The sequence below is a fragment of the Gossypium raimondii genome, chromosome 9, assembly GCF_025698545.1.
Source record: "Gossypium raimondii isolate GPD5lz chromosome 9, ASM2569854v1, whole genome shotgun sequence".
NCBI lineage: Eukaryota > Viridiplantae > Streptophyta > Magnoliopsida > Malvales > Malvaceae > Gossypium > Gossypium raimondii.
Window position 1 is genome coordinate 6,377,714 of NC_068573.1, and position 18,832 is coordinate 6,396,545.

The 18,832-nt window shown below is 32.2% G+C and overlaps 2 protein-coding genes across 4 annotated transcripts; one reads left to right on the top strand and one right to left on the bottom strand.

Annotated features, from left to right (window-relative positions):
* The first annotated feature begins 8,248 nt into the window (after positions 1 to 8,248).
* LOC105798258 (serine/threonine-protein kinase PBL34) lies at positions 8,249 to 11,932 on the top strand. 3 transcript variants are annotated; one of them, XM_052620987.1, is made up of 7 exons: positions 8,249 to 8,643; positions 9,147 to 9,487; positions 9,560 to 9,695; positions 10,284 to 10,423; positions 10,786 to 10,909; positions 10,994 to 11,496; positions 11,589 to 11,932. In XM_052620987.1, the coding sequence occupies exons 1-6, from the start codon at positions 8,490 to 8,492 to the stop codon at positions 11,494 to 11,496; spliced, it is 1,398 nt and encodes a 465-aa protein (XP_052476947.1). In that variant the 5' UTR covers positions 8,249 to 8,489; the 3' UTR covers positions 11,589 to 11,932. The 3 variants fall into 3 exon arrangements, with proteins under 3 accessions (XP_052476947.1, XP_012483710.1, XP_012483711.1); XM_012628256.2 differs by having other exon boundaries at positions 8,251 to 8,643; positions 10,994 to 11,932; XM_012628257.2 differs by having other exon boundaries at positions 8,252 to 8,643; positions 10,287 to 10,423; positions 10,994 to 11,932.
* Positions 11,933 to 13,153: 1,221 nt separating this feature from the next.
* LOC105798259 (mitochondrial outer membrane protein porin of 34 kDa) lies at positions 13,154 to 15,673 on the bottom strand. Its single transcript, XM_012628258.2, has 6 exons — positions 15,504 to 15,673; positions 15,350 to 15,417; positions 14,588 to 14,698; positions 14,099 to 14,185; positions 13,771 to 13,979; positions 13,154 to 13,686 (listed from the first exon to the last, which is right to left on the bottom strand). Exons 1-6 carry the CDS (start codon positions 15,550 to 15,552, stop codon positions 13,380 to 13,382), a joined length of 831 nt encoding a protein of 276 aa, XP_012483712.1. The 5' UTR covers positions 15,553 to 15,673; the 3' UTR covers positions 13,154 to 13,379.
* Between the last annotated feature and the right edge of the window lie 3,159 nt (positions 15,674 to 18,832).

An 18,832-nucleotide genomic window follows, 5' to 3' on the forward strand; every position in this document is an offset into this window, starting at 1 on the left:
GCAAGTGGCATAGATGTGATTATGTTAATGGAAGAAGTTGGATTTGATCAATTTTGGACGGTAGGAAGTATTAGGGTTGAATATTCAGTTTATATGGTGGAGTTCAGCTGGATCATCTAAATTATAAAAAGAAGAAAAAAATTAATAATAATAATAAAATGAATAGAAGTTTGGGCCCTGGTAATTACATGGCCCAACAAAGTTAGATCAAATCAAATTCGGTTTGAAAAAAACTACATTTGGAAAGGTGTTGCGTGAAAAGTTGAGATAGGATGCTGGAAATTAATTTAGATAATATTTAATATAATTATACACAAAATATGTTTTTAAATACTTTTTTAATAAATTTAATTATACATAAGATATTTTAAAATTTTAAATATAATAATACATTAAAATACAAATTAATTTAAAATTTTATACCATTAATACAAATAAAAATATTTTGATAATTTCTCTCCCCAAAAGTGAAAACCAAAAGTCAAAAGCTTATTTGAGCTGGTAGGAGTTTTATGAAATTTATTCAGCTTTCATTTCTTGATTTTGGATTGCAATTTTTTTTATAATTTTGAATTTTGTATAACTTCAAATACATTTTAATGTTATTTTTATATTTTTAATATGTTGTTTAATTTTATATTTTTAAATATTTCACAATTCCTAATAATATTTTAAAGTTTTTTTATAATTTTAATATTGTCTAATACTTTTTTATTTTCTTAAATTTTTATTTTTTTAAATTTTACAATCTTCTAATAATTTTAAATTTTATATTTTAGATATTTAAAAAATTAGTAATTTTTAATAATTTTCTAAATTATTTATAATTTTACATTTAAAAAAATTTATTGATGTTGACCGCCACATCAACAACAAAATGATTGAGTGAACAATAGTTAACCGTCGTGTCAACACATTAATCGTGAGTGATAGAAATCATTATTCCAAGAGCTTAGTTTATAGGTTCTTAACATTTGAGAGTTTAATTGGGTGTGTTTTTGATGGAGTGGTTTGATTGTTTTTTTATTAATGAAAATTATAAAGTCTTTTTAGAGTCTATTTTACCTATAAAAGCTCATTTTTAATTTTATTTATGGAAATGGGTTAATTTTTTCATTATTTACTGGAAAGAGTCAAAAATGACAAAACGCGTCAACGTAAGAGCATTTTTGGGTAAAATTTTAGTAAAATACGCCCTTGGGGGATTGATTTTGCCATGTCAGCACAAAACGCGCTAACGTGGAAGCGTTTTGCTGACGTAGCAAAATCGCTCCCCCGGGAGCGCATTCTGCTCCTTGTTTTTCTAGGTTAGGGCTTTTTGCATGTTTAGTCCCTAGGGTTTTTGGGTTTAGGGTTAGAGTTTTGTTAAACTTATTTAGGGTTGGGGTTGTAGGTTTATGGTTAAAATAATTTAGGTTTAGGGTTTAGAGATTTTAAAAAATAAAGTAGGGTTTAGTGTTTTTTTAAAAATTAATTAAATTAGGTTTTAGGGGTTTTAAATAAATAAATTAAATTAGGGTTTAGAGTTTTTAAGAAAATTAATTAAATTAGGGTTTATTTTTTAAAAAAATAACTTTGTGTTTAGGTTTAGAGTTTAAGGAAAATTGTATTAACAATAAGGATTTTTTTTCTATAGTAGTTCCTGAAAAAATAATTTTGAGAAAACGGTTCTGAACAAATAGTATAAAAAATGCTTCAAGTAGGATGCATTGTCAGCAAAATTGATGAAAAAAGCTCCCACATGGACGCTTTTTTTTCTACAGTAGTTCCTGAAAAAATAATTTTGAGAAAACAGTTTTGAACAAATAGTGTCAAAAACGCTTCAAGCAGGATGCACTGTTAACAAAATTGATGAAAAAGCTCCTAGGTGGATGCTCTTTTTCTACAGTAGTTCTTGAAAAAATGATTTTGAGAAGATGGTTCTGAATAAATAATGTCAAAAACACTTCAAGCAGGATGCACTGTCAGCAAAATTGATGAAAAAAGCTCCCATGTGGACGCTTTTTTTTCTACAGTAGTTCCTGAAAAAATAATTTTGAGAAGACGATCCTGAACAAAAAGTGTCAAAAATACTTCAAGCAGGATGCATTGTCAACAAAATTGATGAAAAAAGCTCCCACGTGGGCGCTCTTTTTCTACAGTAGTTCCTATTTGGCCTTAGGCTATAAATGAGCCAAATTTCATTATTAGGTTGCATAAGTTACAGCAAGAAAAAATATAGAGGCTAAGCAGAATAGAAATTGAAGATGAGTGAACATGTTAGTGCTGTTATTTACTATGATGGTGAGGTCCATGACACCAAGAACAGCGTTATTTTTTTATCGGAGAACACAACACAACTGGTTTTTAACCAGAACATAGATTTGACAGAACTTCGTAAAAGAATTAGGCGCAAAATCTTTGGAATGATTCCAATGAGGGTTTCTTCTATTAATATCGATTTTATGTTTTGATTGATCTCGTGACATATGACTCATTTGATATCAAAGATGGTCGTAGCTTGGAGGCGATGGTGCAGACTCATCTCGCTAGTGGATCACCCTATCGTAAGTTATATGTACAATCTTCATCGCCAAATGAAGCATTTGCAACTTCAACATCTATTGCTGTTCGAGAGGAATACACGACCCCTACTCGACACTCTGTTAGTGGGAGGCAGAATACGTAAGCGCTTGTATTTAGTAGCAGTATGGAATACACAACTCCTGCACGACACTCAATTAGTGGATGGGACATGCACATCGGTGGGTCGATGTTCGATGTTGGAAATACGTATTGGGAATGACATCAACTTCTAGTGGTTGGCAATTCACATTTGATTAGGGATGTTACGAAACGTTCACAAGAAGGGATGATGTACTCCCTACGGTGTCCATCGATGAGGGGACCTCGTACGTTACAGATGATGGTGGGTTGGATGATGAGTCCGATATAGATCTACCTTGAAAGCTCAGCCCTAATGGTACAGAAGTTGCATTATTTTCTGAACCGGAGCTTGTTCTATTCGAACCTAAAGACGTTGAAGGAGGTTTAGATAAAGAAGAAAAAGATTCGCGATTTAGGGCGTACTCGCCTCTAGCCCACATGCATACTGTCGATATATCGGTAGATGATGCGTTGGAGTTTTCAGATCTACCACACAAAAGGCGTGACCGTACAAGTTCATCATAACTACAATGTGGTTAAATATAAATCTGAGAAGTTCGAGGCCAAGTGTACAGTGTAAGACAGTACATGTTCATGAAAAATCGTGTCTTCGGTTAAGATAAAGACAGACTTGTGAGAGATAAAAAAGTACAAAGGTCCATATACCTGTGTTGTCGATATAGTATCACTAGGTGTTTAGGGTTTTTGAATAATAATATTGTTACTTAAAGTTGCATTATTTAACATACTTCGTTGACAGGTGTTTCACAATATCATCCCAAGATGGATTCAGGTATGATAGCTAACTCAATACTACTGATGGTGAAGGCGGATCCCAGGACTTTTGTGTTGGTCTTAATTGCCAATATTCGTAGCCAATTGGGGTACACGCCCTCTTACTGCAAGCCTTGGATAGCTAAGCAGAAAGCGTTGGAAAAGATGTATAGTGGGTGGGACGCTTTATATAATGAGGTATGGCAGTGGTGTCAAGTGCTGGAGATGTACGTTCCAAGTTGCATAACAGACCTTGAAATGAGCCTTGCGTACTACAACGACCGATTGCTATGTGGATGACAAGTGTTCAAGCGTCTATTTTGGAGCTTTAAGCAATACCGAGACGCATTTGTGTACTGCAAGCCATTAGTACAAATTGACGATACCTTTATGCATGGTAGATATACCAAGACGGTGCCTCATGTGATTCTTTTGACGACTATGGCCTATATATCGGGGGTTGAGTAGGAGTCATCGGGAAAAGATATGCACCGAGACATGCATTCTAACCTGGCATAGAACTGGAAAAAGGAAACATATAAGGGTTAGGATACATATAAAAGCTAGGATACGCACTTGGCATAACCTAAAGAGGTTGTGGTGTAGGTGTCATCGGTTGAGGCATTGGACCCGGTGATTGTGTGGGCGCTGTTGATGGGCTCGTGCCGTCATCCCTTCTCATTGAATTTAAAGGGCCCCATTATTCTCTTTGGACACGGATTTACCGACGCCTCTGCTCTTCCGACAGTAAATATGGCTTGCCATGATCTTAAACCATGACATATAATTCAGTACGCACGTTAACTCTGGAATAATGATCGGTTCGCGAGTAGGTATATGATCATATCAATTTTCCCAAATTTTGGTACATTCCAAGAAGAATATCGGCCAATTCGTATTCGTTTACTGTAAGTCATTTTTGTGCTCATCATCGAGCACCTCAGGTGCCTCGAGAATTAGTTGTCGGAATCTAATTTTTCGCAACATTCTATCCGTCTGGTGCATCTCAACAGTAGCATAGTTGACCAATGGGACCTTAAAATGCCCGAGTTGTTGGATCATCGTATGGTGTCCATTGAAACTATATGAACGTGATAAAAATATTAGTTATATACATAATACTAAATACTAAATAGGAAATGACTATTTTATACATATATATTTTATTTAATACTTACTTGCGTTTCCGACTATTGGATTAATAGAAGCCGTATATCTTCAAGAGCAGTAGGTATTCCAACATAACTCGCCGAATGGTTCCACCTAATTAAATAAAATTTTAGCATACAATTATATTTTAAATCTATGTAATAATTGTAAAATCAAATATAAATTTTACCTCGTTATGAGTGAAAATATATATGGGTGGTTCACTCGAGGATGTAAAAATGGAAAGCAAAACTGAGCCCATGGTTGTCGTAGTGATAGGAAACCTCCGATTTTGGCTTTATTTGGTGGCGTCGCCCCTCACATCTCCCGGTACAATGTTGCCAACACGGTAGACCCCCAACTAAATTCACCAGCTGCTCTAAAATCAACGAGTTTCAGCAGCCACCTCAGATGTACGGGGTTTCGTGACAAGCCTGACATCAAATAACCTTCAATCATCTCAAGGATGTATGCTCGAACATATCGTATTCTTTCTACTTCAGTCGAATCATTCCCCGGCTCCAGGAATGTGTCTCGTAACTAGCCCATCTCGATTCGACCTTCGTAAATATTATCCGAAATCACACCCAAAAAATCGTAGCATACGGCTCCTCAATCAGCAGATTGAACATGCCCGGTGAGTGCGACCTCATCCACCGGCAATCCCAATTGTAACTACACATCCTCCAAAGCAATGGTACACTCTTCACATGAAAGATAGAACATGTGCGTCTCGGGTCTCCACCTCTCTATTAACGCACTGATGAATTTCGAGTCCAACTTGCACCTTCGGCCTATAGTGACCACGTGCCAAAAACCCGCTTCCCTCAAGTAATTTTCTATCAACGGTGATGGAGGACCAGACATATTATGAATATAACATTGTAACACCCGATCTACAGACTGTTTTAAAAAATTATAAAATAAAAATTAATTAAAATTACATAAAAGAAAAAATATTAAATAATATTCAAAAATTAAAATTAACCCTTACCATTTTCATTTGTTCGATGAAGATATGTTTATGATCGAGACGAATTAATTCCCCAGCCATTGCTAACACGATCAAATATTTTTGAAATTAAAAAAAATAATACTAATTTAGAAAAAAATTAAAAGGAAATAATTCATTAAAGAGAGCTTTGAGAAATTTAAGGAGAAATTTGAGAGTTTTGAGAAATTTAAGGAGAAATTTGAGAGTTTTTTGCCATGTTTTGAAGAAATAAGGTGTGAAAAAAATAGGAGGGGGTTTTTATAGAATTTCTTTTTGACCGTAGGACCCTCAATGGTCAAAAAATCAAGTAGTTGTTGGAAAAAAAATATGGAGCAAAACGCGCCACTAGGGGAGCGATTTTGCCACGTTAGCAAAACGCTTTCACGTCAGCGTGTTTTGTGCTGACATGGCAAAATCGCTCCCCCAAGGTCGCATTTTGCTGAAATTTTACCCAAAAACGCTCCGACGTGGACGCGTTTTGTCATTTTCGGCCCTTTCTGGTAAATAATGAAAAAATTAGCCCATTTCCATAAATAAAGTTAGAAATGAGCCTTTATAGGTAAAATAGTCCTTTTTGGACCATTAAACGTTTTTTTATTATATATTTTGGATTTTGTTAAGTATTAGTTTTCATAAAAAAAAAGTCAGTAGTGTTGATTAATTCTTAGTTCAATTGGTATCATTGTTATAGCAACAACTAAAAGGGTGTGAATTCAAACTATTTAAGCTCGTATTTTTCTCCTATTTAAAAGTAGGCTAAGTTTAAGTGAATGTCCCTTAGAGGTCTCTCTATGATAAGAATTTGATCAAATTAGTCTCTCTATTAATAAATGGACCGATTTAATCCTTGTACTATTAACAAAAGTCAAATTAAAATAGAGTTAACATTTATTGTTTTAAAAATAATTTATTATTTAATAAATTAACAATTTTAAGGTTTTACCTATTCAAAATATTTTAACTATTTTTATTATCAGTTAGATCTTCAGCCCATTTCTAACAACATTAATTAAAAATTATTAGAAAAATCTTTCTACATATCAATTTTAGGAGAAATGCTAGATTTGATTATTTTAAGACATCTTTAAATTTAAAAAAAAGTAGAGATTAAAGGATGGATAATTAAAATTCTATGCAATAAATTGGAAAATAATTGTTTTGATGATGATTAGATAATGATTAGAAGTGATAATGGGCTGGAATGGTCTTGCAAGGTATCTAGACCAATTTTTTAAGCTCGGGTCTAGTTCAATCTGACTCGAAAAATGAATTTACTTTTTTATCCAAATCTGACCTAATTTAAGAAAAGTAAATCCGAGTTCGACCTGACCTGCCCATATTTAGTTTTTTAGATTAGTTTTATTTAAGAATAAATTTCAAAAATTATAATACACTAAATGCACTAAAAAAGTTAAAATAAAAGTTTCTAACGCATTTAAAATACATTAAAAGATATTATTATTAAAAAAATATTATCATAAATATATTAAAATTTTATTGTATTAAAAACACAAATAAATATAATAAATATTTTATTGTATTAAATATATTTTTTAAAAATTTATATTTTGAGTTGGGTTATATAGTTGGGTAAATTTTTTTTAGGTTTTGGGTAATGAGTTTAATAGTTATTGGGTTAGTGATTTAACATAAATATAATTATTATTTAACATATATAATTAATATAGTATTGCTTTATAACATAATATTCGGGTCAAATCGGACTCGAGCAAAAAAACTTTCCCAAGGCATGACCTATATAAAGAACGAGCTTTAAATTTTACCCAAGTCTATTTTTCGAATCTCATATGTTGTCCAAACTCTTCTATTTTCCAGACGTATTTTCAGATCTAGACAAATGACCCGACCCATGATCATGTCTAAAATAATCAACTTGGACACAAATTGGAAAAAGAAAATGTATAGGTATATAGTGAAAAAGAAATGTAATACAGCAAAAAAAAAGGAGAAGATAAAAAAGGGGAATAAAATTTGAAGTTATTCATTTGTAATTCCACTAAGTGGCGTATGGTGATGGAAAAGGCACTTGGTAATTTGGCTACAACCACACCAATGAAAGTGATTGTCGTCTTTGTCTCTTTGTAAAACATGTTTTTATTAGGCAAAATATAAACCTACCTACATGCAAACGTGGCTTTGTCTCAATGGAATTTTATGTATCTTAATATTCTCTACATAGAAGATCAACCCTAACCTAAATAAAAAAACATTGAACAAAACAAAATCTTTTGAGTATATCACTTCCATGTTCTTTTTCTAACATCTGATTTTCTTCGTCTAATTTTGCCTCTACTCTATCCTCTTTTAAAAATTTACTTTTGATTTCTGCTGGTTGGATTTTAAAATTAAATTCCTATTTATTAATTTAAAATTTTATAAACTTATTTTCAATTTTCAAGTTTTAATATGTTCACGTATGAACTTATATAATCTAAAAATATAAATTCAGATAAGGAAAATGGTTAATAATTTAAAATAAAAATAAATGGAGTTTATTTCGGAAAAATACAGGAATAATTTAAAAAAAATTGTTTGTTGATTTGGAATATGCTAAGATCACTGTTGGTAGTTAGCAGCACAGAGATGAAAATTTTTTTTATGCTTATTTATTTGGTTTCTCTCTCTTGCCCAAGCTGCCCTTTTTCTCTGTTTCAAACTGCCCAATCTGCCCTTTGTTGAAACACTTTCTCAAGCAGCGCTTAATCTCTCTCTCTCTCTCTCTCTCTCTGTCTATCAAAAATTGCCTTTTGACTAAATTTCATAAACTGGGTCTTAGTGATTAACAGCTAAAAATCTACTTTTTATTTGTATTTAGATGTTTTAAGATAAAAAAGTTGTCAGTTTTATTGAAAGGAGGAAAGAAAAAGTTGCTTTCTTTGAGAAGAATTTGGATGGTTTTAGAAAGATGGGGTTTGGCCATCAATCTGAAAGAGAGAAAAAATCATCAAGGAAGAACAAAGATGAAGAAGAAGAAACTGGATGTTGGGTTAAATTAAGATTTTTGGGAAGTTGCATGTCTTCAAGATCAAGAGTTGATAACTCTATGAGTGGAACAACAGGTATGATCTTATTTTTAATCTCTTAAAATACTTTTTAAAAAAATGTCTTAAGAAAAAAGGAATATATAACTCTAGAATATGAGAAATTTTTAGATTATAGCCAAGTATTTTGGTGTTAAACAACATATCTCTTAAAACTTTTTCTACTTTTATAGAAATTCATCTGAGATTGATTTCTTTATTAATCTTAATTAAAGGTTATATAAATATTAGTTATTTTGTGGTGCTTATGCTATATACTTGCATGTTAATGGAGTTTCTTTTTTTAGGCAAATAATCAGTTTTTGGTGAATGATGTGATTAGTTGAAACTTAAAAGCAACTAGTTTTTTACCATTTACTATTTTGGAAAAGCCAATAAGATGAATCCTTGAGGCATTTTGATACAGTTTCTAAATACTGTTGTGTAAAAAATGCATATATTATATATGAAATGGTATCTGATAGTTACTATTGTTGAATGATCTTTAATATCACTGTCTTGTTGTTTGTATAAATTATCAGCTGAAAGTAAATCGACGACGACGAGAGAGAAAAGCCGAGATCAACCGGTTGTTCCTGTGTCTTCCACAACCACTAGTAATGCAGAAACTGCTTCTTCGACACCGAAATATAGTGAGGAACTGAAAGTTGCTTCGCAGCTTCGAAAATTCACATTTATTGACCTTAAGTTAGCAACCCGGAATTTTAGACCCGAGAGTCTTCTCGGTGAGGGTGGGTTTGGTTGTGTCTTCAAAGGTTGGATTGAGGAGAACGGAACTGCTCCTGTGAAACCCGGTACTGGACTTACTGTTGCTGTCAAAACACTAAACATTGAGGGACTTCAGGGTCACAAAGAGTGGCTGGTATGACATCTAAATTTCATATACCATACATTTCTTTCTATTGTAAATTTCATGTTTCCCCTCATGTTTCAGGCCGAAGTGGATTTTCTTGGGAACCTCCTTCATCCCAATTTGGTTAAATTGGTTGGTTACTGCATCGAGGATGATCACAGGTTACTGGTATACGAGTTCATGCCACGAGGAAGTTTGGAGAACCACCTTTTCCGAAGTACGTAACACCGTTGTGGATCATGATGTACCTTTTGCATGGTTTACATGATTGTTTAACCAAAGTATTCTGACACTTAAATAGCTCAGCCATGCATATGCTGCTAGCTGTGTTTAATAAATGTATGGTTTCTATGGTGCTCTTTAACTTAGGTTAAACCGAGAATCAGGGTTTTGTTATCGGAAGGTAATGTCGTCAGTTGTACAAAATTTAGCTTACAGATACGGAACGGTGCCTGAAGTTTTCCTCTTTTTTATGCTAACATGCATGCTTTCTCCTAATAAGCGTGAACGCTATTGGCAACAGAACGATTTATCAAATAATTGGGTTTCGATAATTAGGCTGCCGTATTAAATGTGTGATTATAGTGAAAATTTATGCTAGAATTGACTTGTCATTTTTATTTTGTGTAAACACGTCAAATGTGAGGCCAAAGTGGTCAACTCTTTGAAACTTTTCAAAGTGACATACCGTTAGAAACTTGGAATGAAAAATCTGATGTGTGGTTATTGTTTTCAGATTCGTTATTGTTTGCATTTTTCGTGTTTGATGTTTAATTTTCTCTGGTAACAACCATTTTTTGCGCAGAAGGGTCCTTGCCACTTCCTTGGTCTATTAGAATGAAAATCGCACTTGGGGCTGCAAAGGGTCTCGCCTTTCTTCATGAAGAAGCCGAAAGACCAGTGATATATAGAGATTTTAAAACATCTAATATCCTGTTAGATGCGGTATGTAACTAAAAACAGAAACTAAGTTCCCTCCATAAATTTTCTTTCTTTTATGTCTCGTTTGGTTACTAGTGTAATAACATGAGGGAAATGCATATTTATTACATATGAATTACAATAGTTAGATATAAAAAAAAGAATAGTTAGTACAAATTTGAACTTGAAATTAGAAAGATAAGTAATGACTCTTGTAAAAAATAAGACCTTAAAAATAAGCGTCTCTTTGCTAAAAGTAAGTCATGGAGTGGTTGAATGTTATAAATTGAATTAGTTTATTGCTCGCGTACATACTAAAATATGCGTAAAAAATAGTACTTCTACCATATGTAACATTATTGTTCTAAACTTGTTCCCGATTTCAGGATTACAATGCCAAGCTCTCTGATTTTGGACTCGCCAAAGATGGTCCGGAAGGAGATAAAACTCATGTATCTACTCGAGTTATGGGAACATATGGATATGCTGCACCAGAATATGTAATGACTGGTATGTCGTATATTCACTTTTATATCTCTATAATGTTTAGAGTTGAAAAGCTTCTTTTACCTAGATCATTGGCTATATATGTAGGACATTTGACATCGAAGAGTGACGTATATAGCTTTGGGGTAGTTTTACTTGAAATGTTGACTGGCCGAAGATCCATGGACAAAAACCGACCAAATGGGGAACACAATCTCGTGGAATGGGCAAGACCTCATCTAGGAGACAAGAGAAGGTTCTTTCGAATTTTAGATCCTCGTCTTGAAGGCCACTTTTCGATAAAAGGTGCACAAAAAGCTGCCCAGCTGGCTGCCCAATGTCTTAACCGTGATCCCAAAGCCAGACCTCGGATGAGTGAAGTTGTTGAAATCCTAAAGCCTCTACCAAACCTTAAAGATATGGCTAGCTCATCTTATTATTTCCAAACTATGCAGTCCAATCGCAATAGGTCCAATGTAAATGCTAAAAACGGCACCAGAGCACAAGCAGGATTCGTAGTGAGGAAAGGACAACCTATGAGGAGCTTATCTGCTTCAAGCAATCATCAGGCTCCTCACCCATCGCCAAAGCCCAAAGCCAAAGAATCATAGGTTTGAGTTTCTCTATGTTCTTACTTTGAATTCGGTTCTTATCCGGTATCTGCTTCTTCGGACTGTGATGTCCACTGTTTAATTATTACCAGTAGAACCGAATGAACAAGCCGTACTGAACGTGCAGCATCACCGCCCCCTGTCTCACTTATTTCTCTCGTATTTAGAGGCTGAAAAGCTATGCTGGTAATGGATTATGGCATGGTGATGGGAACTAGGGAGATGGTAGATGAAATAGAATGGGAAGAATGAGGCTAATTTTATGCAAGTTCCATTATCTGTTCTTTGACCCCACAATTTACCCTACCCCTCTTCATTGTCTTTTGTCTTTGATTTGCTGTTGTACAAATGGATCTCTTCTTAGTCTTGTTAACATCTTAACATAAGAAAAAATTGTGTACAATATTTATATGCATACAGGGTGGTTTTTTTATTACATGACTTAGAATCTGATGATGAAATGATGATGGTATGATTATGAAATGGTATGGTATGATGTTCACACTAAAGCTAAAGTCCCCTCCAGTTAGCCACCCAACACCAACCCTACAATTAGTCAAAAGTTTGTTTGGTGTCACAATCATAATTATACACTCTTCAACCTAGCCTACTCTATCCCCCTTCTCTGTCTTCCACTTTCAATTTTAGTGCTCCTCTTTTTAATATTCATATGTATAAATCACAAGATGCTTTGTTTTCGTTCAAAAAGCATTTGGATTTGGAAGATGTGCAATATTTAAGTTAAATTGTATTTTGTCTTTTTATTAAAAATAAATAAATTAAATTTTGTAAGTTAAATTAAAGAATAAATTGATTATTCTGCTAAAAATTTATTCATGGTACATATAAATAAAATTTTAAGAAAAAAAGTCAATTTTCTCTTTAAATTAAAATAGATTAATTTACCTATTTCTTTTTCAGGAATATACTAATCAATTTTGAAGAAAAATTATTGAAAAGAAAAAACAACTGTACCTGTTTAATCGGCAGTGACTACTCTTAATAAGAGATGCCATGGATGTAACTTTTTTTGGCTTAAAATATTATTCTATTTATGCTGGGTCGATTTCGAGTCATATATTTTCCCTGTAAATTGGGGTTGGGAAAATTTAATGCAATGAATAATAAGAAGGAAAAACAATTCCTATCACATCTATTTTTAATAATCAGCGTTTTTCAATAATTAGGTTAAAAATAGTTGCTTGGATCAAACTCTCAAATCTTAATTTTGATAATTCTAAATGTAAATTTTTCAACAATCTTATATAATTCAGACGAACCGATAATATATTTTTATCAAATTTGACTTATAATTTGATTTTTATTCATTGATTGTAATATGATGATAAAGTTGATTTTATGATTGGATAAGGGCTAATCCACAAATGATGTCCATGGTCCATCCAAATACGTTGACAAATAACATTTAGTTAAATATTATATACAACCCAAAATCTTAAAAAAAAAATCAATGCCATATTAATATGCAAACTATTAAAATAAATTAGATATCAACAATTACAACATGAAAAACACTAATCCCATACTAATCTAATATACAAATTACCTCTGGTCAACCCCTATCCCTTCTATATAAAAATTAACACACCCACACACACATATTTTAGCAAGATAGGGAAAATTAAACATTTTCAAGTAAAGAAATACTGAATATCAGTTAAACAGGGGATGTTCAAAAAGAAGCCAACATGCCATTTCTTTTCCTTTTTGTTCTGTTTTCTTCTTATTTTAAGCCAAAAAGAAAAAAAAGGACCACTGACATAAGTGTCTATGGCAACGCCATGAAAAAGTGTCAACAGATTACATTTCAAAATTCTAAGCTTACCTTGCCTTACTCTTCCAAGATGGAGCTCTTATAAAGCTCAAGGCTTGAGTGCCAAAGCAAGTCCAACCTTGGCACTCTTGTCAATGGACTTGGTATCCACCTCCCCAGAAATGGTAAAGAGGGATCTGGGGCGCCACTCGTGCTGGATTAGTGCGCTTGCATTCCCAGCGTTGTTCACCCGTGCCTTCACCATCGTCAATGGATCCAATGCATGTTGTGTACCGATGGTGATGGTGTTTTCATTGGTAGAGAAGCTATGGGTCACCTCGGCACCAACAGCAGTGTTAGTCATGGGATTCACTATATGATAGTATGACGCGTTAAGAGAGTCACCCTTTTCGTTCCTGCATCAATAAACAAGGGACTCAATGAGGATCATATACAATGATAGCAAGCCTAGAGATGAGAACATAGAACACATCACATACAGAGTCAACGATGCAATGAGATCCACATTGGAGAAGCTCAAACCGGCATTGCATTTTGTGAAATTCCCAGTCTTTGTGTCAAACGAGAGATCAGTTCCCAGTGCAAGAACATTAGTTCCAATCACACCTGAAAGGTTAACTATAGGGTTTGCAGTTAATCCAATGCTTGAGCTTATCCCTGCGTATTCATGCAAATACTGGAGTTCAACCTGGTATATAAAGCGGGAAAATAGCATCGTTGATCAGCATAGTGAACATTCTAACTGCTAGAGGCAGTTCTAACATGTTCTCAAATTTAAAAGCCAAATTTGTGAACATGATTGCATACCTTGCCAGACCTCTGATCAGGGACTCTGAAGCTAAAGATTGCTTTCAGCCCGGGTGCAGGTTGATCAACGGTTATGGTGGTATACAGCTGATAAACATAAACTACTTTAGCACCAGAAATAATGTCCAAAATAAGAACCATATTGATTCAATATCAAAGGAATACAAGGGGGAAAAGAGCAACTATAAACTCAACCGAGGAGATTCTTCAATAGAATAGCATTCCATCCAAAAAGATTAGATGTCTAGAAGGTACATCATGCTCTAGTAATTCGATGTTCCAAACAAGTTTATAAGGCAGAGGTTTCTAATGTGAAGGGCATGGAACATAACTACTGAGCTTCTCAAAAAAATAAAATAGATGAAGACCAAAGAGTAAATAGAGAAAACAGCATCATATCTCACTTGCTAACAAATATGTAACCAAGGACTAAAGCTTATACGTCAAATAAACTCGAAATAAACAAAAGAAACAAATCAAAATACTTACATTGGAGTAGGTATCCACTTTAATATCAGTTGTGACATTCTTATTCTTCAGCTGGGTGTTAACATCAGCCAAAAAGAGTTCGCCTTTCTTTGTTCCGGCAGAGGTAATAGCCTAACAATAAAAAGGGGGGGGGGGGGGGGAACACCCATAATACCAGAGAATTAGTTGAAGTTCTTGTAGCAAATCAAGAATGGAACATCACACATGATACATAGCAATAAAAAAGAACGAGATACCCATGCTAAAACTCTAAAAACATGAATCTTTCAACATTTCAAGTGTTGGAAGCAAAATATACAGAAATGCACTAAATTAGCTACTGTAATTACTTACTTAAGAGAACCCCCCTCCAAAAAAAATCAATGTATATACAAAATATATGTTTGAAAACAAATATGACAACATCTTTAAAATAGCCTTAAATAAACATTCTTTTATCTAACATAAGCTTATAATAAGACATGCATCAGGAAGATTCTACCAAAAACAATCTAGAAAATGAATCCAATATTCACTGTTTAGGTTCATTGAAATTAATAACACATGCATTTTGCATCAAATCAAGAAACTGAAAAAATAAATCTACAAAGATCCCAACAAGACTATAAAATGTGACCAAAACAAAACTTGGGTTTCACAGAACAGAGCATCCAAAATCATTTCCTTCATAAAACTACATAAATCTTTAGCAAAAATAAAAAGCTACCCAGGAAATGAAAATCAAAGCTTGAATACTTGATCCAACAAAAAGTTTTAACTTACAACTCCAGTTGGAGAGCTGGTGGTGAGAGTGAACTTGTGGTCAGTCTGATAATCCTTGTACAGAAGGTCTAAAATCCAAAACAAAAAGAAAAAAGGTTCAGAAAGGTAGACATAAAATTACAGATTGAAAGCTTAAAATTCGTAATTTTAATACCTCTGGCTTTCTTGCCGATTTCAGTGTAGAGACCTGGACCTTTGCCCATGATATCTTAATGGATTAAAGAATCTAGCGAAAATATTTTTTCAACGGGGAAAAGAACATTGAAAGCTATAAATCTCAGAGGTGCAATAAATAGACCTCAAAAACCCTAACTCCACCTTCCATTTCGGAGGTTGGGGTTTTGGTTAAAATGTTATTTTTATTATTGAAAATTATCATGACCGTTGGATGTAAGAAGTGAGTCGGTTCCTATATGTTATCACCGTTGATTCATTGATTTATTCTTTTTCTATTCACTAATCGATAGAATCTTTCTATCTTTTTTAGCATAAAAAAAATAGATTAAAAATTCTTAATCCGCATTTCTAGAATTAGACATAACCCATTCCCAATATTTAAATAAAAGAATAATACATTTTACTATACTCGAATCTATATAAATCAAATTTTTCTTCTCTGTCAATATTTTTCTAAAATAATAAATTCCAGTACTTGACAAACAAGAAATGAATTTAAATTTTCTTTTAGGAAATAAATGCAATGTAAGAAATTATATTATATTTTAATAAAATTATTTATTACATAATGATTTAAAATAATACAAAATATTTTAATTTTTATATTTGAATTTAATAAAAGTTTTAAAATCCGTACAATAATATATTGAATTCAATAAATTTAAACAAGATTTCTAAAAAGTATAAGTAATAATCACAATAAATTACATAAAAAAGATGATTTTTGATTCATAACAAATTGTAAATTATATTAATTTATTTTCCATTCTTTTTGTAACACCCTTCATCCATCCCAACGATTGGTGTGGATGGGAGATGCCGCTGGAGTACTTTTGTCATGATTAATCCAACTATTCATGTTTTTATCATGATTAATCTATAATGTTTTAATTATAATAAATATACCTAAAAATTGTTAACACCATCGTCTTCACTCTGACTATTATCATAAGTACTATCACGGGTGCTAAAACAACTTCAATACTAATAATGAAAACGTTATAAAATAATTAGGTGGTAGGGGTCATATTATGATGAAAAGTAAAGGGATTTACGCATATTAAATACATATAATATTTATAAAATAATGAAAGTTTATAAGCAAAGGCAAAGAGTATTTATAAATATAGTATTTGTGACACCCAAGTACAATTCAATCGCCAAATCTAAATTTGTAATATCATATTATGTTGCCGAACGATATAAAAGGGCTAATTTCATTTAACAAGTATCGAAATACTCAAACAAGTAAATATCCATACATTCTCAATATACACTCTCATATCAGTTAAATGAATACCAATTAATACATTTTGTATATTCAAGGGTTGTATGGGGATAAAAATGAAATTAGGATTCGAAGAATCCATCTCTTTATATCAAATTATAATATAATGTCTCGAGGTAGGGAAATTCATATCTCAACACCGGCTTTAATTTATTTTAAGTATTTTTTTTTTGCTTCAAAGAATAATGTCTCGAGACCTTAGAGACCATGTCTTGAAACAAAGGTCCTCAAGTCTCGAGATGAATCTCCCCTATTTTCTTATTTTATCTTCGCTGTTTGTATGTCTCAAGATAATGATTTCTTATCTCGAGACCTAGAATAGGACAAAACTATTTTAGCTTTGATGTGCTCTTGTCTCAAGATAAAGATCACTTTGTGTGAGTGTTCGATCCAATCGAGTGAAAAAAAATTCAAGTTAATCAAGTTCACGAGTTCTATTTTATCATCCTAACTCAATTTAAATTTTTTTTAATTGATTCGAGTGTAAAGAAATTTGAATCGGGTGAAATGAAATTCAAATCAAGTGAAATTGTTGGAGTTAAATTAAAAAATTTAAACATGTCAAATAAAAATATTGTTACAGTATAACTAATTCCATATTAGAGCACATAAATTTGAAACTATATATATATTTAAATTTTTTCAAAGAAATATATTAAAAAATAAGATACTTGAGTATGATAAATTTGAATAATTAATTAGGACATGAAATTATTATTTTAGAAATTTTTAAAATTTTATTTTATTTATTTATTTTAGAATTTTTATTTATTTTACAATTTTTAAAAATATAAATTTTGAAATTTTATAAATATTTTGAATTTTAGAAATTATTTTGAATTATTTTAAATTTTTTTTTTGTAATTTTTGTTTTGAGAGAGACCAGTTTGCGTATTTTCAAAGTTGATAGGGACCAAAAGGGTATTTACACCAATCTGTTATTCGAATTATTTAAGTTATTCGAATTTTGAAATTCAACTTGAACTCGAAACTCGAATCAAGTTATTCGAGTTGACTCGAATAATTCAAATAACTCGATTCGATTAACTCAAAGTTAGAAATTTTTTTCGATTTTTCTGAATCGAATCGAGTCTTGCTCACCCCTACTCTAGATCTAGATTAAGTTGTCTCGAGACTAGCTTGATAAGTCTTGATACATTAAACGATTGATTAAACGAAAAGGTAAATTTTGTTCTTATGGTCTTGAGACATGTTTTTATTGTCTCGAGACTCAATGTCAAAATAACCTAAAATGCACATTTCTAAACCTTTAAACCAAACCACAATGTACCTAAAACAAACCTAAACTTTACACCAATACATAATCATCAATTTAGCACAGGCAAATGGAATAAAAAACCACCAAATCATAACATTCAATATATCCATGCCTAACCAACTAGTTTGCATAGTCAAACTCATATAAACAAGCATAAATGCTTACTAATCAGAGGATGAAATTCAACTTTGATATACATACATAAATGTGTAAACATAAATGTTTACACACACATACAGTTCAAGACTTATGATCTACTTTAGCAGTCGTTCAAGATTTGCGCAAGGAAACAAACAAAATCATACATTGAGTAATATATATCATACACTGAGTAATATATACTCAGTGGTGCTAACATAATTTGAATTCAAATAAAATGTAATAGTAATATAATAAATGAGCCAAGTACATGATTATTCATATGATTAAGAATCATTTCATTACCATTATCCATATATGTATATTTAAATAAATCATTAAACCCTCAAGGTATTCCATGATCATATATCACATAAATATTTCCGTATCAATGTAGTGCTTGCTTTTACATATCGAAATTATGATGAACCCTAGGGTATTTGCATCTTTTGAATCATACCAATGACATTTCTCATATTATATTCGTAATCATATTTCAATGATATTTATACTTAGAATGAAATTTCAGATTTTAATCACCAATACACACATAACATATTATCTCAAATTTTAATCATCAATACACACATAACATATTATT